General features: G+C 39.9%; 1 protein-coding gene across 5 annotated transcripts in view; it reads left to right on the forward strand.

Annotated features, from left to right (window-relative positions):
* The window catches only part of ntm (neurotrimin), a 391388-nt gene that overhangs the window by 344115 nt on the left and 22705 nt on the right, over nt 1-24568 (forward strand). For all 5 annotated transcript variants that reach the window (XM_035177863.2, XM_035177866.2, XM_035177862.2 and 2 more), the window contains 2 exons: nt 2597-2829; nt 19475-19600. In XM_035177863.2, coding sequence (XP_035033754.1) covers nt 2597-2829; nt 19475-19600 — 359 coding nt within the window. The remainder of the gene's footprint in view (nt 1-2596; nt 2830-19474; nt 19601-24568) is intronic.

Consider the following 24568-nt stretch of genomic DNA (forward strand, 5'->3'; position numbering starts at 1 on the left):
GAGGGATGTTACGATCCATTCTGCACTACACTGAAAAAAAAGAAAATGGTTTACCAACTGAAAACTCCAATTGCTTATACAAAGTAATAAAGTTGTTTCAAAATGGATTTTATCAAGTTATATTTACACAGTTAATTTTTGGGAAAAAACAATCATTTACCAAATGTAGTATTTTTTAAAACTGGTAAACTGTTTTCTTTTGTAAGTGTGTATAGTGAGGCTGTGTTCTATTAAGCTAGATCTTACAATGTCACGCACCACATCGATTATAATAAGAACACGTTAATACATTTGAAGAATTAAGGTAAACATCATTTTTTGCTGCATTGTATTCCTTCCTTGTTGTGCTTGAAATGGAGAACTCTTGACTTGTTGTTTTTAATTGGATCCTGTTTCCTGTGTTTTAGCACAAAGGTGGGGAATTGACAAGAATCCAAGACAGTTTCCATTTATGTATTTATGAAAACTCTTCAGGTAATGGCCTAACAAGGACACAGAGGCTGACAGAGTAGATGTGCCACTCACCAAAGAGCCTGTTTGTTGGATCTCCTCCAAGAAATGTTTCATCCTTCAATTTGTAAATGCAGGCATTTGTCCTTAAAAGTCTGCGGGTGATGCGGGTGACCTTAAAATTGTTATTACATATCAAGTCTTTCAGGCATATCCGAGGTATAATTTTCATTTTAGAGCAAAGTTACATGGAAAGCAAACCTGCTGTTATTTATAAAGGTTGGTGTTATTTATAAAGGTTAACATTTAGCAGTGTGGCTGCTCTGCTAAATACATTTACAGCTCAGAAATGAATTTACTGTAGCCATAAAAAATGAAAACTCCACTTTAAATTGACTTTATCATAGAATATTGATCACCTTACCATATTGCAAACACTTTGATCCATTTTATTTGAAAGCCATTGCCCCTGTGTATTGATTACACACACACACACACACACACACACACACACACACACACACACTCACACTCACACACAGTTTCTGTCCTCTTTCCCCACCATAGCACCACAAATGCCCCAAGGATGCCATTGACCCTACTGCGGCTGCTGAAGTGGAAGTGACTGATGCTGTAACAAAAGCTGTGACAGCGTAAATGGAGCTGAGAGTCTTTCAGCTCCAGAGCGTTGATCTTACATTGCCACCACTCTAAACTGTTTAGATGTAGAAATCTCGTGTGCTTCTGCCCACTGGTAGATTAGCCTACCGAAGGTTAAATAATCCCAGATGATAAACACCACTTGGCAGTTAAAAAGTACACAGTTGTACAAAGTATGAATGTCTTCCTCTACTGGCACACTCGCTTGTAAGTTAGGCTTTTTTTTGGTATGATCTTTTATTTATAGGTTTTTTTCCTGCTGCCCCGGTGGTACATTCTCAGTGGAATCTAAAGATGTTTGTGAAAATAACATATAGCAGCTGTGTTGCTCCGTGGAATCAGTCAAAGATCTGTGACCCAGCTCATGAAATCCAAGCTGCATTCTGTGACTGCTGAAACCAATATGTTGTGATGCAGCCGAGCATAGCGGCACAGTTTCAGCTCATTGTCTCACTTAGTTTGGAACATGTGTGCGGGCAGATGACTGATCGAGAGCCATAATTGTTGAGTGTACCTATTTACTGTCCTCACTGAAACATTTCAAGCAAGACGTTAACATGACTGATAAATGCTCAAATGCCACTAGTCTTCCCTTTTTAATGCTGTATAGCATAATGTCAATGTGCATTAAATGTTCCTCCTTTTTATAAAATAAAAACACAGAAGTACAGTTATGCTGCCAGTGATATATAATGGTCTGTAAAAAGGTAATGGTGGCGAGGTACCTGATAATGTCCCTAGGCTGTGGGAGCTGAAAATGACCCAGGGCCAATTCTCTACACTGTCCTCTGTCACACCTTTGGCCTTTCTAAGTGCGGGTGAGGTTTTAGAGCAGCGGTGGGAACCATGTGCAGTGAAAAGCCAAACACTTCATCCACTGGTTCCACTAATTAGTTTCTCCTATCTGGTTGAAGGTTTGCTCATCAGTGGGATGAGTGTCCACCCCCGCCAGACAGAAAAGAAATAAATCACTCAGGAGTATGCGATGAATAATAAAGAGTCCTTGTGTCCACCCAGCTGTCACTTTAATAGGAACACTTTAGTGCTATTTAAACCACCCCCACCATATAAATGAGCTGGACTGAATAAAAGTAACACCTGTCTATATAACACAATAAGGGTTCAACTGCACCAGAAGCTTCAGCCCCTGAAATGTTCATGCATTTGTTTCAACACCGATCTGAGAATTTCAACACAAACACGACATTACATCCTCCATGAAGGATGATTTACTGCAGGACTGCTGTTAGACTGCATTATGTTTAGCTAGGTGTTCCTAATAAACTGGCTGATAAAGTGTGCATATGTAATGGAGGAGGAATAGTAAATATGTTTGAAAAACATTTGAATATTTGACTTTGCCTGTTGCTATACATTTGATCAAACACATAATGTACCTTTCTGTCACGTCTATATGTACCTCATGTAGTTTTAAAATAACTTCAGAAAAAGGCCAACTGTCAACATTATTTTCATTCCTTCACAGGTGTGCACAGGGGGACGTTGTCACACACACAGCATGGCTTAACCGGTCGAGTATACTGTACGCTGGGGAAGACAAATGGTCTGTGGATCCCCGAGTGAGTCTGGTGACCCTTAATCAAGAGGAGTTTACCATCAAGATTGAAAACGTGGATATGACGGATGAGGGGCAGTATGTGTGCGCAGTCCAGACAAGCAGTCGACCAAGAACCACCTCAGTGCATGTCCTCGTCCAAGGTAACTCGTCTGCTTCTCTCCTTCTGCTGCTAACATCCCAAATACCAGTTGTAACACATTTTTAAAAAGATTGGTTTTCCTTCAGTCTCAGCTGGGCCCGTTGTCTAATAAAACATCCTCTGATCACACTGAGGTAGTGATCTATTTATGCACATGTATATTATATACAGTATGGTTTAATATCACGCTGATTTCCACTGCATGATTGATGACTGTTGTTCCTGAGCACCAGCACATGAGGGCATAAGTGAACAAACCCGAGAGGAAAGACAGGCTGTCTTTCTGGAATCTCATCTCTTCATTCATTGCTCCACTGGAGCAATTAGAGGGTAAATGCCTTGCTCAAGGAGAGGGAGGGGAGTGCGTTCTTCATTGACTACGTTAGAGGAGGTTCATGGGGGAATACCATATGGTAAGATGCTGTGGAGAAAATCATGTGTGGATTAGTAATAGTGTCCTTGTAGAGAGGCAGGGCACGGAGGCTCATGTCTGCACGCTCCGAGTGCTTCTCTGAAGAGCGAGACTGGCTGGTGGAGACACTGGGATCACTGCTGGTCAAAACTAAGCTTTGACCTGCGGCTCAACCTTTCTCTTCATTAGAGGAGGCTACTTACAGTGTTGTAAGGCTAAAGACTGTCTAATAGTGTTAATAATACTCCTACAAAGCCTTGAAGTCCTGAAGTCTTTCTTCTACTCCCAAGTTACTATTTTAGAAATATACAGAAGTTGTATCCAGTGTTGGTAGCATTAAAATAAATAAAAAGCACAATGTTCTGTAAAATATGTTGAATCTGACTAAACTAATTTTCATTTACTATTCTTTCTATCTGTTATATACCTGACATGTTGGTTTTGACATTTTCTGACATTAACTGCAATCAGGTACTTTTGGGAGCTTTTGATGACACTCGTCAGCTTCTAGATTCAAGATAATTATAATAACAATTGTGTCAAATCTTTTGCTGTGTGTGTCTCTGGGTTTAATGTTCTACACAGTTTGCTGAATGTTGCATTTTGTTTGTGAGAGAGTGAGTTGTGGGAATTCTTCACTCAGGAAGTTTTGCATTCTTTCATTGGTCCATTTTCTGGGCAAACTGTTCCAGTTCTATGAAGGTTTGATGGCGTCTTCTGCATTAATATCAGGACGCTTATCAGGCCACTTAAGAACTGTCCAATGTTTTCTTCTCATCCACTCTTGGCTGCTTTTAAATGTATGTTGTGCATCTTAGTGAGGAGAATGACAGACATCTCTAATGCTGGCCAGAAAGATTTCCTTCAGAACATTTTTCTTCTGATTCCATTGCGGCGCTGCACACATTTCAGGCTCCCTGTGCCAAGTGCAGCCCTTTAACATAACATGTTTCTTAGTGGACTCCTCTCTTCTTTCAGGGCTACTTTTCTTCTGTGAACAAGAGCTGATGTGACTTTATCAAAAAGATCTCTCTCTTTTTTTTTCATTTGTCCAAACGACATTCTCCCAGAAGCACTGTGGCTTGTGCTTCCTCGTTCGGGTCTTCTTCGATGGAGCCCACTTTGATTCGGAAAGCAGTGTATGATGTTACTAGACACTGTTGTACCTTGATCTTGGAGGTCACCTTGAGACTTTTTTGAAGATTTACTTGGTTCTCTTCTCACCATTCTACCCGTCCTTCTGTTCAGGACTGACTGTCATGTGGACCTTGAACGTCTCAATAATATAAATAGCTGTAGTCACATGAACATCAAGAACACCTGCTCAGTGAGGGTTTTGTTGCCTTTACCTTGACGATGCCTGGCAACTATTTTCTTCTTTATCTCCAACACCTCTCTTTTCTCACATTTCATTGTTTCTTGTGCTGCACACGATACTGAGCACTTTTCTTTATTTAAATAGGTGGATTTGAATGTTGAATCCACCTCTGATGCTAAATAAAGAATTAGAACGTTGAAAACATATCTGATGCTAAATGAAGACAACCGTCTGCTTGTGAACAATATCCACTTACTTATCACCACTTCTAAGGGCAACCTATCACTTTAGACCATTTTCGATCTTTCTAGAACAACAAGGGTTCAGCTCTGTCCTTAGGTACATGCATGATATGCTTTTAATTTCCTTTGTTGACATGTAGGTTTCAGGACTTGGTCTTTATACTTTTATCTCTTAACTCCTTTAAGAAAGCTGAGGAAATGTCTTCGTCAATGTTTGCGTATGAAAACCTCACAGATTAGGAGTGTGGATGGTGGCACTGGAAGTGTAAATTCATATATTTAACCTGGAAATATGTCATGCCATCATTTGCAGTAATTTATCAGACATTTGTGGTTTTGAGTCTAGTCATTCAGCTGGCATTCTATCTGATAAAACAAAGTAGGTGGGAATTCATCTAAGTTTGACATGTTTTTTCCATTGTATAGCAAAATTCTTTGAAATATAATTTAAACATGCAAATGAGGAGCTGAGAATAAACTTTGTCAATGTACTGTAACTGACATTTGGTGTCATTAGTCATGTGGTAATTTACCAAAATTCCCAGGAACAAAACAGTCACTGTCATTTGGATGTTGTTTTTGTGAAGCACTGTGTATGCGGGGGGATTTAATTATCTTCAAATTCAGACTCTAACAAAATCACTGTATTTATGTATGAATAGTCATTTAAAGCCATAACTATGTTGCTGCCACTGCTGCAAGTTTTTTTGGCTGTTGAAGAGTAAATGAATCGACTGCTCTAATTAAAATACCTGCGAAACTGGCTTCATATGAAGGACAGCGATGTCAGGTTTGGTGAAGGAGATCGGCAGCCCAGGGTGGTGGATGTGGTTTGAGCTGATGTCAAACGGCAGTATCAGATAATTAGTCCCTAGATTTTGTGCAAGTAAACATAAGCATCCATGAGTTTATCCATGGAATATAACCCCACTGGTAATGGCAAGTATAGGTTTTACACTCTGAAATTGCTCTGCTATCCCATTAAGTTTGGTACATATAACAGCATCCACAGGATATATCCCAGTGACTGTAACAGCAGGTCAGAGCATTCATGCAAGTGTATTTCCCATTGTGTTTCATAGACCATCATTGTTTTGCCTCCATAGACAAGATAAGATTAAGGTCACTTTCATTTTCAGGCTCTGTTACAGATCATCTCCTTAGATTGCACTGACGATAAACTGATGTCTGTTGGTTTCTTGTCTGTAAAATCAGATGCTGGATGTTTCGGCTGCATGCACGCTTCCCTCACATCGTCTTACATTATTATCCTGCATGGCTCTCAAACTTTTTAATATCAACCAAATATGCACAAAGCTTAACTAGTTTTATAAAATGTGTGCAATCTGAGACTAGTATATACTGTTTAAAAACACATTTGAAACAAATCCATCTTTGTTTGTTTTTTTACCTTGTGAAAAGTGTGCATGTCTCTTAAATCATGTGCACTTTTTAATTTCTACTAAAAATAACAGTATATCGCAATTATCCAGATATATTTTTACTAGACTGGTGGATAATTCCTGTAAACCAAAAGCCTTAATATTGTTTTCCTTTGCTGAAACACATTATTAATTCAAAGTCTTACAGTTTCATGAAACTTCATGAGCGTGTCTGAGAGTAGGAGCCAGCCATTGTTGAAAGTGACACAGTCCTACGTTAATTTGCACTAGATGCAGTGTGGAATCATGAGAAAGATGTTTTTGTCCACTGATGAATCCTCTTTTCTTCTCAGCCACAGCATGCTCATTAATTCTGCTGCTGAAAAATAAAAGCAAAAAGTTCACACTGTGCTGTCTGGACAAACCCTGATCCATGTTAACTCCATAGACTTCAACCATACTGTAAATGTGTAACGTTCAATCAGCCCCTATAGGGAAAAGCATGTTTAGTTCACCCCCCTGTAGGAAGTCAGAGGTCAGGGTCTGCTACAGACTTGCTGCAAACCTTAGCAAAGGGTGAGGATGAGTGAACAATACTCAAGTGGTATAACTCTGATACCTCTGACCTCATCATAACAAGCGGTTTTGTCTTATAGGAAAATGAAAATGTGGTCTTATGTGAGCCGTACTGAGTATTTCAGTAACTCAAATTATAATAATAATAACTTTATTTGTATAGCAGTTATCTAAATGAGGTTACAAAGTGCTTCACACAAAAGTCCATGGCAAAATGGACTGTAATAACTGTGATATTCTGTTCAGTCCAATTTAAGAGCCAAATCACAGCATAATAAGGTGGATACCTTAAGTTTGCAGAGAAAACCTAACAGTTCCCACAATGAGCAGCACTTTGGCGACTGTGGAGAAAAACTCTTAGAAACCTCTAAGAGAACCAGACTTCATGATGGGGGCGGCCACCTGCGTCGACAGGTTGGGGTGAGCAGAGAAAATGGGGAAGAAAGGAGATGGGTGGTATAGAGGGAGTAGAAAAGAGAGAGAGATGGTGGTGGGAGAGGGGGAGAGAGAGATCAGGAACATCACACTTGAACTCTGTAAGACTGATTTGTTGTAATGAAAATAATTACAAGTCACATGTTAGAAATGCTTTCCTGTAAAACTATGTTTTGAGAAGTGATGTAAGGATCTGTAATGATAATCTCGTCGGGCAGGGAGTTCCAGAGCCTCGGAGCCCTGACCGAGAAAGCCCGGTCACTCTAAGTAGCCAGCCTTGACCAGGTTATGACAGGGATTATAGGGAGTCAAGAACTGCGAAATGTATGTGGGGCCAGCCCATGTAGAGCTTTAAAAGTTATTAAAATAATCTTAAAATCAATCCTGAATTTAACTGGCAACCAGTGAAGGGATGCAAGAATTGGTGTGATATGACCCCTACGGTTTGTTTTTGTTAAAATACGAGCAGCAGTGTTTTGAACAAGCTGCAAACGAATAACTACGGTTTGGCTGAGGCATGTGTACAGGGCGTTGCAATAGTCCAGGTGGAAGAAAACAAAGGCATGTATTAGCTTTTCTCGGTCAGGGAGAGGTAGAACCGATTTGATTTTAGAAATGTTTCGTAGATGGAAGTGACAGGATTTTATGATTTGATTAACGTGTGTTTTGAAGTTCAGATGAGAATCGAATGTGACCTCTAGATTTGTAGCTGTTATTAGCTAATATATTAGCTAATATTAGCTGCCAGGGGACCAAGAAACGCTAGCTGGTCTGGACCGAAGATTATTATTTCTGTTTGATTTAAATTAAGGAGTAGTAATACCGTGCAATCACCAGCATCGGCAGACATTAGTAAATCATTCGTAGTTTTAAGGAGAGTGGTCTCCGTACTGTGTCGTTTACGGAATCCTGGCTGGAATTTGTCGAAAATGTCATTATTCTCACACATGTCTAGCAATTGGGTCAGAGCCACCTTTTTTATAGAATTTTGGATATAAAACAATCCATAAAGTGGTGAATGTCTCTTAAAACACTTTGCAGTGGGTTGGAGAGGCACTGTGTGTGTGTGGATGTGAGCTTTCTGTTCCAACTGTCATTTATCTTTGTTTCTCCAGATTCTCCTCGTAAACACCCAACTTCTTAGGAGTTGTTTTTTGGGACTATGTGCCCTGCTTTCAGTTGAAATTTCCTGGTACAAAACAAGTCTTTTGTAATATGCAGTTTAGTTTCAGTCATGGTAAAGTAATGGTAATGTTTGCAAAGCAGACAATGAGAAGCAGGATCATTTTCTAGCCCCAAATATAGAATTCATTCCCCTTTTAGTGCTGCTCTGCTTTCAATCCACTCCTTTGAAAACTTGATAAAGATAATTCTATCAAGTTGTGAAATTTGAAGTGTACTAAGGACCAAACAGTCCATGCCTCGTACCGGGGCTTGACACTAAAGCTTTGCAAGTCGCAGACAAAAGCCCCTGATTGGCACTTGAGCAGTGAGCCAAGCAAGGTGTGTGAATGCGTCAAAGGTGTAAGAGGGCTGCCGACGGGTCACAGACTGATCTGATATCCAACCTTCTAGTTGGAGTTGGTGACAACTACAGCCAATTAGAGCTAAGGTACATGTGAGGTGAGGTGCCCCCTGCACATGTCTGTAATGTGGGAAATCATGGGCTTGAGGGACAGGGTAACAATTCCCCTGGTGAAAGATCATGTAGTGTGAGACCCCATGCTACCAGTCAGTTGAGTAGTATAAACTCGCAATGACTGCAAAACTCCAAATTACAAGACAGTGAGTCATGTATTGTGAAATCGTTTTGAGAATGTCTTGTTGTCTCTGAAAAGATAGAAAATGTGTTACATTACAAACAGAGGTCTTCCAAAGGGATTTTATATATAGTTATTCATTTATTCTTTATAAAACTTTCGCTTTACAAATGACAAACTGAATTGAGCACTCATGTGCTGTGATTATAGGCATTAGATTGAAACAGTTACCAGTGGTTCAGTAACATTACTGGCAAGCGAACTACGCAGCCTCTACCCAGGCCACCTGATTATTACCTGAAGCACACGTAAGACAATTTCAATATACCAGTCTTTTTTTATTACCATTTAGTCTTAAACACTTCAAATTAATTTTGATTAGTAGCTGGGTTGTGGGAGATAGTCCTGGTCTGTGGAATAATATAATATAATTTTCTTTTCTCAAGATTTAACATGTATGATACATTTGCATGCAAATTCAATAAATAATTTAATACAAACATAATACTCTTATTCAAAAACGTTATTGTCCCAAAATGTATTCCCCAAATCAAAGTAAAAGACAAGGACATGAACTAATTCTGACACTCTCCTATGTCTATTTACACGCAGACACGTATTAATGACACACAATTGTACATCTACATTTTTTCTTTGTTTTCTAGAAATACTTTTACATTGGGATTTAAATTAACTGAAATCACTTTTGAAAATAAGATTCTACAATCCATATGGTGGATAAAATATGTTTTGACAATACAGCCTGCTAGATGACTTGGGGCAGTTTTCGAAGGAATGCAGTACTTTCTCCGAGACGATGCGTGGTATCACCTCTATTAAAAGGAAATTTGACATGCTTTAGGTGAGATTGAGGCGACACAAAACCAATCTGATGGCTCAACAACACACATTCACACAAAGAGTCGTCTGTGCACAAACATTAAGAAACAGATAGGAACGGAATGAGAAAACTCATTGCTTCTAACCCTAAAGAAAATAAAGATGCACAGGAAAATGGAAAAATAGGTTTGGTTTCAAAGTATTTAGCTCTACTTTAAAGCTCACAGTACACAGACATCTGCATATACACGTTTATCAGTCTTCCATCCATCCGTTTTCAGTGCCACTTTATCCTTTAAGGGTGGCGGAGGGCTGCACCCCTCGGAGGGCTACACCCTGGAGAGGTTGCCAGATACAAACAACATCCACGCTCAAATTCACAACTACCGCCAATTTAGAGTCTCCAATTAATCTAAGCCCAGTCTACATGTCTTTGGACTGCTGAAGCAACTAGAAGTAGACTGAGAAAAACCAAAAGCCCAAAACTTTCTTGCTTTGAGGAAACAATGCTGCAAATTTACTAAAAATGTTATTGTAATTAAAAATACTCCTGCAAAAATGTTTACACATTTCAAAACCTGACAGTTTGTATTCAATAAATCTGAAACATTGTTTTTATTTCATGAACAGAGGTTCTGCCTTGGCCTCTGGTTCCACAGCTACACTGAAGCAACACTGACACAATTGCTGTCTGCTTTTGTCATTGAGGAAGGGTAAACGGGGATCAAGCTGACATCCAATAAATTATACATGGAGATTTTGTCTAACAAACAAGTCTGATGAAAAGCTAAAACAAGTGAAAAAGCAGTGGTGACACTGTTGATACGCTTTAAGTTGATCATCCTGAAATGTTAAAATAGAGATCTGTCCTTGTTACTTTGAAATGGAAATGACAAAAATATTGCCTGGACACATCTGTCAAAGACGGATACAAAACAAAAACAATAATCGTCGAGAACAAGCTTTAATAACTGAGTTTTCTATAAAAACAATTAGATAAAACATTGTCATTGTACTCAGCCATCACCTGAATCTTCAGTTGTTTTTATGTCTCACACATTCAGATGTTGTTTTATAATATGAGCGGTGTCTGATTGTGAACATCAACACACCAAGTAACACAGCTATCATTTATACAGTATGTGCCAATAAAGGTAAAGCTGTGCTGTATAAGGACATTTATTGAATTATAACGTCTTCTCTATTTTCTGCATTAGAGTAATTTGAGTAAAAGTATCTGTTCAACATGATCTGCTCAAGCAAGCATGTAAACTGATCCTCCTGTGTGGGGTTACTTTTTGTCTGCGACATGTTCTTAAGTGATGTGGCACACTTAAGTTCAACCTCAAAATGTTCAGTGGGGTCTAAACCTATCGGTAATTGGCTGAGCTGTCAAACTGTGGATTGCTCTCTCTGGTGTGGAGTGGGGGGGGGCTGGTGCTGTATCTTTGGGTCTTGTTCAGGAGTGAGGGGAGGATGGAGCAAGGATACTAACAGGTGAGAGGTGTGGCATCAGCATTAATGGAAGTGTTATACTGAGCTTTTGTGGTGAAGAAGAACTGAGCCAGAAGGAAAAGCTTTCAATTTACCAGTTGATCTACGTTCCGACCCTCACCTATGGCCACGGGCTTCGAGAAGGGAAGGGAAGCATTAAATCTGGAATAGAATAGGTAGTCTGGGCTCAGCCTTGGAGATAGATAGAGTAGAGGATGGTAGATATGCTGCTACTTTGTATTGAAAGGAGCCAGTTGGGGTTTAATTGGGATGCCTCCTGGGCACCTTCCATTGGACGTTTTCTGGACCCTGGGGTGGATGCAGGATTTGCTGGAGGTTATTATGTATCCCATCTGGTTGGGGGACACCTTGGGATCCCAGAGGAGCGTTGCTGGGTAGAGGGAAGTCTAGAACGCCCAGCTCAGTTCCACAGTATGTCAAACACTCCATTGATGTCATGGAGGTAAAATGTGCAATGTAGTAACAATTAAAATGTTCAAAAACAAGAAGGTTAAGGCAGGAACTGAGGGAATTTGACACAAGCATCATTAACATATTGATGGAAAAGTAAAATGAGGGCATTTCACCATTTACATAATGAAGTCAAAAGACAGTCAAGTATTTATTTATGAAGCCACATTGTTGATAGTTGATGCAGAGCTTATTTTAGTCTTTTTATTTCTAAACATTTGGTTATTTCTCATTTATCAATCAACTATGATCCATATAAAAACATAAAGTAAATACATGTGCAAGAAAATATGCCGCTGATAAAATTAACACAAATTTAACTAAATAAATATATTAATTTGTTTAATTACTGTAAGAATCTCCCTTGTCTGTGTTTGTTATGCCTCCACTGGGGACAGCCAGTGGCCAATTCTTCCAGGTTTGGCACAAACATTCACTTGAGCTTGGATTTCATTTTGGTAGCCCAAGGTCAAAGGTCAAGGCCACAGTGGCCTCACAAAGTATGTTTATGTTTTTCTTGAACATGATTCCTGAACATCGGCTTGGGGGGAATGTCTTCAAATTTTTTACAAACTTTCACTTGGACCCAAAGATGAACTAATTCCATTTTTGCTCCTGGAAGTCAAATGTCGATGTGACATTTTAGGGCTGTCCCTAGGAAATGTCATTACATCTGACACAATTCACTTGGACCAACTGATAAATTGATTGGATTTCAGTGGTCAAAGGTCAAGATCATAGCAGCTTGTTTTTAACCTTTTTAAAGTGATATCTCAAGACTGCTTGAGGGAATTTCAGTTCTCACTTGTACTGAAAGATAAAGTGATTATGTTTCAGTTGTCAAAGGTAAATACTACAGTGACCTTTATATGAATCTGGAAAAAAGTAGGTAGAAATATATACACAGAAACTGCACCGGTTCTAGTTTTATGTGTATTTTTATTCACTTATGTATTGGCTCATTAGCCATATCATATCGATGACACTGCTTGTATTAATTTTGAATATTGATCATGGATATTGCTTCCAAATGATTCACTGCTGGAAAGTAACATATACTCATTATTATTTGCTCCTTTTTGCAGGTGCAATATGATGGTATAAACTCAGTCTTACTTTGTCCCTCAATCCATGTTGGTTGTTCAGGGAATCACTTTCAGTGACTTTTGAAAGATCCATAAAGGTAGAAAGGGCATCATAACACAACAGGTTAACACTTCTGAGTATGAACATCTGTCTTCAGCTTGGAGCTGTGCTCTCAAAGGAGCTGCTAAATCTGCCCTGAACAGTGCTCTGTATTATCTATCATTTTCTTGTTCAGAAGCAATTTTCTCTGAACTGCATTAAAATTGCTGTATGGTGTTTGAATGAGATAGTTTAAATACAGTTTGGCATCATTAATCGAAATAACTTTCACATTTTCAATTATTTGCTATCTTAAAGCAGGATTTTATATATGTTGAATAATTTAGAAAATGCATCTCTTTTTGCTTGGTTAGTGCTGCATATTACATTATTAAACTTTTTATTCCAGAGTTTTATTTAACAGACCTTGGTGAGTCACTGTAAGATTTAATCTTTAAACCACATCGTTGCACGTAATGTAGATACCTGCAGTGTTTGCCTCAGAGGACCTTTGTCTAATAGTTCATTTCAGTTTGCCTTGAGACTGGTAGCCATAAAATTGTCAGGCCTAAAAAAATCGATCCAATTTTGCAGCAGGTTTATAAAGCAGTAAGTGCAAGCACAACACAACTCAACCCACTTTAAGATTTTGAATCAATGGACTATACTGGAGGAGTAATCCTCTGTCAAGTGACACTGCACTGGGAACAGGTGGAATTATCTCACCAGATTCAGAGATTCTCTGTGTTTGTTTGAAGGAATCCAGATTTTCAGATCCATAGAGCATTCTTATCATCAGAGCGTAATGACATGTGCTGTGAAAATGTTGTTCACACGCTCTGAATAGGATTCCATGGGCGACAGTATGGTTCTGGATATAGTTCACAAAGCCTAATCTGGGTCCTGTACAATGTGACATTAAGATGACACTGACAGAGATTTTTCTCTCATGGGAAAACTTCCTCTATAATATGAATACAGCAGCAGAAATCTATTGCCATGAGCAGGATTTGTCTCTTTCCATTAACATTAACATCTGAAATTATTCTGGACACCCTGAAGATTTTGCAAGCATCCTGTTTTCTGTTCATAATAGTGCATTCAAATCTCCATAACCATATGCCTTTAAATACCACTATAGTGCCACCATGTACAGTGAAAGTAGACTTAAAACTGTGGTCCTCTGTTTAAAATATTTTTTTATGTTTCATTTAACAGATTCAGTTAAATAGATGGTGTTATTTTAAGAATGTTTATATGTGTGACTCCACCTATGACTAAAACACCTGGTCAGAGCAGGCAGGTGGTGGAAGATCTTCTGAGCCTCTCCTCCCACCAGGCAGCATCGCTGGTCATCAAATTACCAAACTGGCTGAGACAATGACATAACCTCAATGAAAATGTTTTCAGGCAGAGCTCGCAGTTCTCTTGATTATGGTCATTGAAGCTATACTATCACAATGGTAAACAGGTTTTTCTTAAGAAGCTATGAAGCTAAAAACAATATTTTGCTGTTGAATCACCATTTTTGGACATTCTCGTGCAATCATCCTGTACCACTGCACTTTACAGAAATACTTATTTACTGTAGAAACAATATTTTTCCTGTAGTGAAAGGTGTATATTGTGTACATATTCTATATTTTTCTCTCTTTTTTTTTTTTATTCTGATGACTTCTTTTGTATTTTTATTCTCTTGTCTACCTCATTCTGACTTTTCTGCTGCTGTAACAAGGGGATTTCCCCGGTGTGGGATCAGTAAAGTTTTATCTTATCTTATCTTAAACCAAGAAATAGAAAATGTAAACACCTTAAAACTTATAGTTAAGCCAGTACACAAATCGTATGGGGAATGGGGTGCTGTTCCTTTTAAAACAAGTGCAGCACAAGAGTACTGTGTGTGCAGATGGAGCATTTGCATGTGTAGGTGAACATCCTATCGCTAGTGCTGCTAACTAAATCTCTCTCTCTCTCTCTCTCTCTCCTCCCTACACAAACACACTGACTATCTGTCACAGTCAGATTGATCAGCTGCACTGGGTTAAATCCTGCTGGAATTGATGGCCGCTGGACAGTGGCCATCCATAAAGATTTTACCATCTTCTGCAGGACTCAGCATAAACTCAGTATACACTGCTTTCACTGTGCATGTTTAGTTCTTTACTGCAGGTGTGCCTTCCCCCACCCCACAAACCTGACCCATTAGCTCCAAAAGTTTGTCATCTGGAGATACACTCCCAAGTACCATTCACACTAAGTTTGTGGAAAATCTCTACATGCATTGTTGAGTTATTCTGCTGGCATGCACACACTCACACACATACTCACAGACAGGGGTGAAAACAATACACACAGCTCGCAGGGTAATGAAGCATGGATAAACACTAGAGTCGACAAACAATTCCCCTAGTTTAAAAATCAATCTATACACAGTGTTAATCTTTAGACATCTAGTTACAACAGCAAATTATAACAACTAACCTAAACTGACTGGGGGGGTAAAGTAATTCCTACTGAGTTATACCTACAGAAAAAATGGAAATAGCTAAACTTTTAAGTTGGGGGTATAGTATAACAGGCTACAACCACAACACACACACAGAGATTATCACCATTTGCGTTGATATGACAAACTGGTAGCAGTTACAGAGCAGCATGATCATTCATTTGGAGTTTGCTTCTGGCTAGCTGATGAAATTTTGGTCTGTACCAACTCCTGAGGGAAATAACTGGTGTGTCTCACTGCGTAGTGTTCACCAGCCAATCTCTTGCTGCTGTGTGCTGCTGAGAAAACCAGACAAGTCATGTTGCAGACCGGAGAGCCCCTGTGACCAGGAGCGACTCTGTTTGCCTTAAACACTGGTTTCACATTGGGATTTAATGCATTGCAATTTTGAAAAAATGTATTACAGCCATTTTTTAACAGTGGTTCTTGTAAAATAGCGTCCATGACAAAGCATCCCAATGCAGAGTTCCCATAATGGAATATATGATAATAATAATACTGCCTCAAAGAATATAAAGTTACATCTTTGTTTTGTGCAGCTCTTGTTTGTTTTGTCACCTTTCCTTATTTTGAGCAGAAACACAAACAGCCGAAGCAGACTGATGTTACAGAAAGGGAAAGTGCTAGGTTACCCTTATATAGCCAATGGATTTACTGTATATAGCACTGTTCAGATAAAAGTGGTTCACAGAAACATGAGATAGAATTTAAAAAATGTATTTAAAAGACAATAGCAATGACAGGAAAGGGAATCATACGATTGGTAAGTGCTTTGGTGTAAATGAGCTGTCCGTTTCATCAGACCTTAAATATTCAGGCAGATTCTTCAATTGGTGGGATCAGAGAAACAAAAAGCTGCTTCATTTTGCTTGGTTTTGATTCTGAGAAGATTAAAGTTGTCCCAGATGACCTGACGGGTCTGGATGCATCATAACTAACAAGCAGATCAGAGTTGTATTTGGGTCAGAGACCATTTAGTGCTTCATATGCTAGTAATAGGATTTTAAAATCCTTTGACACACATGGAGCTGGTGCAGTGACTTAAGAACCAGCATGATGTGCTCTACTTTCTTAGTGTTAGTGAAGCCTCTGGATGAGCTGCAGCTTACTGGTTGATGTTCACTAAAACCTGTAAAGACACTGTTACAAAAGTCTCACCTGCTGATCTGTATATTTTGTAGACAGACATTCTGTAACGCTCGCTGTGTTTGCAGGGAGACTTTTTTTATTCATGTGGTTTGTAACATTTATGTCAGAGCCCAATAACCAAGCCAAGGTTTCTGGCTTGATTAGTGGATTTTAGTGTGTAGTCAAGGTGAGCACTGATTTGTTGTGTTTAGTTGTAGAAACTAAACAGAATCACAGAACAGGGTTCCTCATCAGTTGTGTGCTGTCAGGGCCAACAAGGCAAAGTGATGGATCTGTTCACGCTAAAGATGGTCAACAATTAGACAATGACAAAGTCTAGGTGTCTCTCAGGACAACATTCTGCCCCAAAAAGGGTCGGATTTTGTCATTTACTGCCCACTTGTGGTGGCAACAGTCTATTGGGTCTGGAAGCCAGTTTGATGACCAGACTTTACATTTGTCGTTTCTTTTATTTTCATGTGACCAAGTTATATCAAAAAATTCTGAGGCTTTTAGTTTTTTTTACTTGAAGAAATTTGAAGATAAAACCTATATTTCTGAAGGTTGAGTCACTACAGCTAGCTACAGACCAGTGTGCTTGTCATACTATGTTTGACTCTGCTTCCATTGTTCTGAGAACAGTTGTGATATTGCACACATCATTATACACATGCACAGATGCGTGTGGGGTTATAAAATTACTTCTACAGTATTTTCTTCCCAGGTGTTAAGATGCAGCAGCAGCAGGTAAACAAGGACATTAAACTGGTTCATCATCTCTCTCTCATAAAATCTGCAGTAAGTTTGAGAAGTTTAAGAGAGAATATTTTTACACAATTTCAGGAGCTGCGTGTGGAGTGTGTTAAGTTATGTGTGTATTAAAAGTAGAGAGAGAGAGAGAGGGTGTGTGATGATGAGGCTGGAGCAGAGTTAGAGCAGCAGTATAGTTCTGTAATGTGCAATATAACAGTGCAATGTGCAGTTTAGACTATTTACCAGTAAATAAATGCTGCTACCGCTCAGGACCCAAACCGAGTCGCTGCACTGTCACTGCTGTCAGATGCCCTGGTCTGTCTCACTGCTGCCACTGTTTAAGCATGAGAGGATGAGATACCTCTGTCGGTAACACTCCCAGATGCTGGTCCACCTAACAATGATTTGATACAATAGCCGGGTGTGTCTAGACATAATTACACCAGCTAGGTGTTTCATGTTTATTGCATTCACAAAGCTCCTTGTGTAGTTAGCTCTGTTTGACTATTTGTAAAAGTCACCGTTGCCCTTTATTTCAGAATTTGCCTTGTGCCTAGTCACACAATCCTTAGTTATAGTGCGGAATCACAAAATACTGCCCATTATCTCAAAGTACTTTTCATGGTATGGTGAAGTTACCCAACATTTCCCACAATGAGCAAGCAGCAAGCAGCCATGGTACCCTCAGCAAGGTTACTGTAACTCCGTGGACTGTACTCTGCTCCGAGTGTCTCTTCCATTCTCTTGGGACCTAATCCACACACGTCTGCATGTGGTAGACGTGCCCCTTTTTTTCACCCCTGCTCCCTTGAAAGTCTGTGCAAACCACTGAGCTTCATGGTAGCCAGTCATGAATGACAAGCAGTGCTGGTTAACCATTCATGGAGTTCATTTCCACTGGAGTGAGGCAGGGAAGAACACACTGTATCTCACTCTCTCTGTGCCTGCTGCATTCAAAGCTCAGTAACATATCTTTACTTGTCCATAGACAATCACAACCTTCTGTCATGAGTGAATTAAACATGACAGCCATTCAATTCCCAAATAAACATAATTTCCCTTTATTGATATCTGTGCTGCAAAAAGAGGATATTAAGTTTTTGTGATTTAAATCTTTTGTTGTATATTTTATCTGCTCTGTTGTAACTGTAGCGCATATCTTTATGTTCAGAAACAAGTGCTCTGGTGAGGTGCTTCCATTATTCATCCGAAACTGCTTTGCGCTTGTCATGGGGGGGTGGAGTGGGGATTTTCTGACAAATGAATGCATCTAACACTTTTTTCTCACTCTACAAAGTTGTGCACACCACCAAAATATGAATCACCCCCATCTAAACATCACGGTTCCTCCTGAAAACAAAGAATTAGAAAATTACCACATATCTTCAAGTATAAGTACAAATCATTCAAACATGATAAAAATCTGACATGACATCAGCAGTGATAGCAAATGAAGACAGATGACAAATCAAATGACCAAATGATGCTCGAAGCAGGGGATCAAATGAAGCTGGTGATCCAACACACATAGTGCATGCACGATTAAGGTCTGTCCATATCAACTTTTAATAGTTTCATGGCAGAAAAAAAAGTCCCCAGACGCATTGCTCAAAGCATTTTGTCTCCCAATTATTTTTGTGTTTTTGGTGTTATATGTCATAAATAGATCAGAGTGTGAGCTCCTATTCCCTTTAAGCCAGGTGTGCTTACGCCTACACAGATACAAATACTGCACCACTGACCAGAGTTTTGTTGGTCAAAAGCCTAATCACTGTCCAATGCCAACAAAGCAACACACCAACAATGCACTTAAACACATGACCACGCCCATGGGTGCTCAGATGGGCACAGGGGCATTTCTGCTTGACAACATGGTCGACAACTGTGTCAGTCTGAAACTAGCAAAGACACATTGCGCTTGTTACTAAGTGGATATAAGACAGAGACCATGTGCAGTGTAAGAGATGCCATGCCTGCAGTACAATATACGTTCTATATAATCTACCATGAGGATATGAATATATGAAAAAAACCTGATATGCATATTTCTATTAGTGTTGTTGCTAATTATCTGTCCAAGAAATCTAACACTTTTTAACAGATGCAGAGATAATCGTATTCGTTGTTTGAATTTCTAACCTGCCTTGTCTGTCAAACTCCACGCATTAGATTCACCTGTTTTGTTTTTTTCCATTTTCTTTCAGTACCACCGAAAATCATCAACCTGTCAAGAGACCTTGTGGTGAATGAAGGCTCCAACGTCACCCTCATGTGCCAAGCCAGCGGTAAACCAGAGCCGTCCATCAGCTGGAAACTCGTCTCCTCATCAGGTGACTTGCTTGTCTTTAAATAAGTGCATTACCTACTCTGTATTTCCCCCATAGATGTGTCATATTTCCTGTGCTTCCTGTTTCCTTTTTTTTTCACCATCCTTCTCTCTGCCTCACTCTGTTTTCCCATCACCCCTCTGTGTTTATCGCCCCATCTTTGACTTTGTTTGACCCCTGGTGGATTTCTCGCTTCACTTATTACCCATCATTACCTGTTTTCCAGATCATCATTACGACGTAATTGTTCACAGGAAAATAAACTGGCCCTGTTGTAATTGGACTAATTAATTAGGATAATTGGATGGATGTAAATGTTGTGGAGGCACTTTGAATGACAGGATTAATGCAGAGGACATTAACGCTGTGTGAAGCATTATGCAAGGACAAGCGAGTCCTCTGCAAGTGGGACCAAAATCAGGTTCGTCACATTGTTTATGATCAGAGGATTTATTCTCGTATTCCTTCATGAAGACAGAAGGAAATCAAGTGTTAGCTGCTATTTATGTTCCCCTGAGTCAAAGCTTCACTGAACAAGCCAAGATGCCTGCATTCATAATGAGCTGCATTTAAAAGCCAGAGCTTTTCATTTGTGCTGTCTTAATTGTTGAAGCAGGGATCTGGGAATTGAAGTGTTAATACAACACAAGTGTGTCCGAGCTGTGATCTGTCAGGAGATAAACATCAATTACTACATGTTTCTGCATACATTACTTTTTCACGCCTTGTAGAGTCGACTGAAGAAGCTACAGTTAGTGTGCTCTTTGTTTTCTTTCTTTTCTTATTAAGTAGATATGGTGGCTGTCTGCTACAAGTCTCTTTGGGTTAAGGAGTCAAAAGTCTGGGGACCTTGATATCTACAATGACTGTGACACCAACAAGGTAGTTGTTGTAGAGACTGGAGTATTTTCTTGTTGACTCGTGTTGTCGTTCTGTGATGTGGGTCCCGGGAGCTTCTCTGTCATCTGTGCAGAATTTATTAGTAACAGAACCCCACAGCCTCTGCATGAACAACAGCAACTCTGAGTGAGCCTCACATCCTGCTGGAGCTTGCTCAAGGCTGGGCTCACAGTGTGACCGTTGTTGTTGTACACCGTGCACTCTCGGTGCTCAACAAGTTAATGATATTGCTCATTCTGGATTGAGTGACATACTGACCAATTACAAGTTTATGTTTAATGAATGAGTCCTGGAGCCTATTGTTCAGCTCTGTCCCCGCTCTCTGTAGACTGCTGCTGTATGCCGATCATACAGTATGCAGTAAGCTTCTTGTTTATTGTCATTAGACTGGAGGAAAAGCTGCTGCACTGAGGTGAGTGAATCTTCAGCTGCTTCCAGACATGCACTCAACTGGGGAGTTTCTCCGGGGGACGTGTATGTGTGAATGCAAATGTCCGAGTGAGCGCTCCTGGAGTTTCTGTGGACTTTCACGCCTGACCCCCTAGGATTTAATGTCCGGAGGAGCCAATGTGAGAACGCAGCAAGAGATCCCCCGCAGAATTCACTGTGAGTGAGTCAGGGGTTGATGACCCTTCTATCAAGCAACATACGGATGTATGAAAAAAATTACTTGGCTCCAAACAAAATCCCATGATCTCTGCAGTGGAATCAATATGTTACGCCCTGCCTCTGCCTGCTGGACCACCTTTCACCTGAATCCTGTTATGAACACGTGTGTGAAGAGAATTTCACACTGCGTCGTGCATGTGTGAAAGGAAAACTTCAGAGAAAGTCCGGACCCAATTCTCCAGAGTTCCTCCACAGGATATGTGTGAAAACAGCTCAGCAGGGAGGATACCAGCAGAATACAGTGGCTGGAGTCTGAAGACTTCGCACAATTAATAAGCACAGTGAATAAGACTCCCATATGTTTTACAGCATAAACATTCAATGAACTGTTAGTAAATTTTTATAAATCATTCAAGCTTGTTCATGTAAGTTGCTTCAATCTGTACATTCCCTTTCTCTTATTTCTGAATGAAGGAGTGCTCTCAGAAACCGCATGGCCATCTCTTTGAAAAGCTTCCAACTATGGTCAGGATAGGGAAAGGCATTGCAGAAGTTAATCCATGGCTCCAAAACCACATCCAAACTACATTACCCAGAAATTCAAATGCATCGTGAATGGCCTGTGATTTTGTTTCTATTGTATATCACACAGGACAGGTGACATCACTGTGACAACACTGTGATATTGTTGAAGAATAACTCTTCTTGTGGAGTTGAGTTTCAAGCAGGGTTATAATAGCAGAAGATTGGATAACTGTCCTTACTCACTACAGTTGAAGTAAAAGAAATCGGCATATAGGTAATTTCCTTTAAACTTTTAGTCGCAAATGATTGCACACTACTGTATTGGTTTAGTACCGACTTTAATTTAGAAACATTTTATTCATTTGAAATGAATGAGACAATATTGGCGATGGCCCACAAAGACTATGCATTGCTGCACAATATTATGCGTTACAGACTGTCTTATGACCTTGTAACAACATAAGTACACTCCACTCAAATACACCTTAGTCCCAACAATGTATGGCATCCCCTGTTTTTCTTCTTCTTAACCATATCCTGTATTCTGTCTTTCATATTGCTGATCCTTCTGTCCCAAAAGAAACATCCTGCAAAACCATAAACGGCTATTTCTGTGCTTTTGTCCTCTCAGTCAGGGATACACCAGTAACCACTGCTTCTCCCACTAGACTGTGGATCTCCCATCCTGGGCTCACAGCTCACAGACACCTGCTCATTGTCCTGTCATATCATGACAACATTGCAATAATTCATGGCTTATCCAGAAGAAATGTTCCGGGGAGGTGAAGACGTCTAACCTAGTTTCTCTTGCGTTGCTTGGGATGATTTTAAATTCCCATACGTGTGCAATGTTTTGAAGGGCAAGCTTCAAAAGGAAAGGCTAATTAGTAACCATGTCCGCCCTCACCCCCCAGCAGCCCAAGATGAGTTCAGTGACAACAGTCTCTTTATTCATTATGAGCAAATGTGCCTGCATCTGCCTCTGCTGATTCCAGTGGACTGTGGAGGCTGTAGAGCCAAGAGATCATGTCAGTTGGCACCATGGCCGATGGGTCTATTCTAGAGCTGTATTTCCCTTCATTTTTTCTTCCAGTCAGTTGTACTAGAGTTTAGCTGATCTGATGGAACAAGAACCCACTGTCATACTTTGACTTGGAGAGATTGTCAGCCCAACACTGCAGTCGTTTCTGTACTTCAGCAACGCAACAGCCACAACTCACACTGAGAATGTGGCAATTTAAAGGTGGTGGTGGCTATGTCATTCAAGCCTGTGGTGACTTATGGCAGACTTCTATCGTCAATCACTATTTGTCAGCTTGTAAGACAAATCTGCCAAGTCCAGCTGCAGACAGTTTAAGGGTATTTCTGGCTGCATGACACAAACAACCTGATTAACTACATATGTGCTTTGGTGAAAAGGTGCAATATGCTACTGATCCTTAGTTACATTATCACATTTGATTGGATACTCAAACAGCAACTGTTAGAATGGCCTAATCAGTAGCGGAGATAGAGAGTTTACCAACAGGGTAAGCTCTATGTACAGATGTGTCTAGGATGCAGTGAGATCTGATCACTCGGACAGTATCTGGAGTTGCATGTGTTGACATATTTTTAGCATTGTTAATGCAAATGTGGACCGGACCACAGTGAGGGACCGCCTCCTCAGCTAACGTCCTCTAAACCCTCTGGAGAACCAATGTATTTTTACACTTCTCTGTGTCCCTTTTTACATTGATTTATTTGTTGCCACCATGAAAGTATCAAAACTGACCTATATTTTCCTTTTTTGCTATTTTAAATGTGGACAATCTTACTAATTAGAGTTCTGCGCAATCGATTGGCTTTTGCCCTGCTCACACAAACATGAACACACAAATTGACAGCAGACCTATCTGTCACAATCAGACTGAATAGAACATAATCTGATCTGTGTTTAACGAGCTGGAGGTGAGATCTGATCACACGTGGTCACAGGAGACACATTCTGATGACGTGTGTAAACAGGGTCTGTGTCTCTGGACGATTTGGGTTAACTCCATTTGGTAGATATAAGTGCAAGTGGGCAACTTTCTACATTGCTTGCCTGTTTTTCAATTTTCAGATCATGAGCAGCTTACTTCAATATTGCACACAATATGTCATCCTTTGTTTGCAATTATTTTCATTACATCCATACATGATATTTATATTGTAGCTGATGATGTATTTTTTATATCAAATTGTGTTTTGTCTGATTATAAACAATGATTTGTTACTGTACAGCAGCCTTTATTAGACCTTTGTGTCATACGTTTTTGATGCGCTGACCAAATGATGGTGTTGGGCAAAAGAGAGGAAGTACTCACCAGAACTTGTTCTGTTCTGCAAGAAGCCACGTTCTGTCCAGTGCCCCTAGTGGTTTGTTCTTTTGGTGTGTACCCCATTAAGTCAGCATCATCTACTTTCTTTGCAGCCATTGATTGACCAGTCCCAGACACTATATGCTTCAGTTAAACCTGATTGCTGTCTCCAGGGACGCCTGCAAGGGCCTAAAGGCCTGAGTGTTAAAACAGAGATGCTTATCTTATGATCGGACATCCTCTTAAAGCCCTTCTCCCCACGACTTTACAATGTTGGCACAGGTGGAGCAGGTCCAACATTTGATATGACAGAAACTAAGAAGGCAATGTTAATGCCCACTTCTAACACTGATTGGTTGGTAATGCACAGGTGAGAAAGTAAGAGGAGTTTAAGTCACTTTTTGTGTGTAGAAACAAGGGCAGCACTGTGAATGCATTTAAGGAAAGACTGAAAGTGAATGCACACATTTATATTTCAGCTCTAGGAATCAGATTGACTGAACTTTGACTGACACGTGTATCTCTCAAGGGTCTATCCAACGAACTGAGAACTGGGTCAGTGATTCCAGTGACCTGCTGGTTGACTGTATCGACT

The sequence above is a fragment of the Hippoglossus stenolepis genome, chromosome 15 (genome assembly GCF_022539355.2).
Source record: "Hippoglossus stenolepis isolate QCI-W04-F060 chromosome 15, HSTE1.2, whole genome shotgun sequence".
NCBI lineage: Eukaryota > Metazoa > Chordata > Actinopteri > Pleuronectiformes > Pleuronectidae > Hippoglossus > Hippoglossus stenolepis.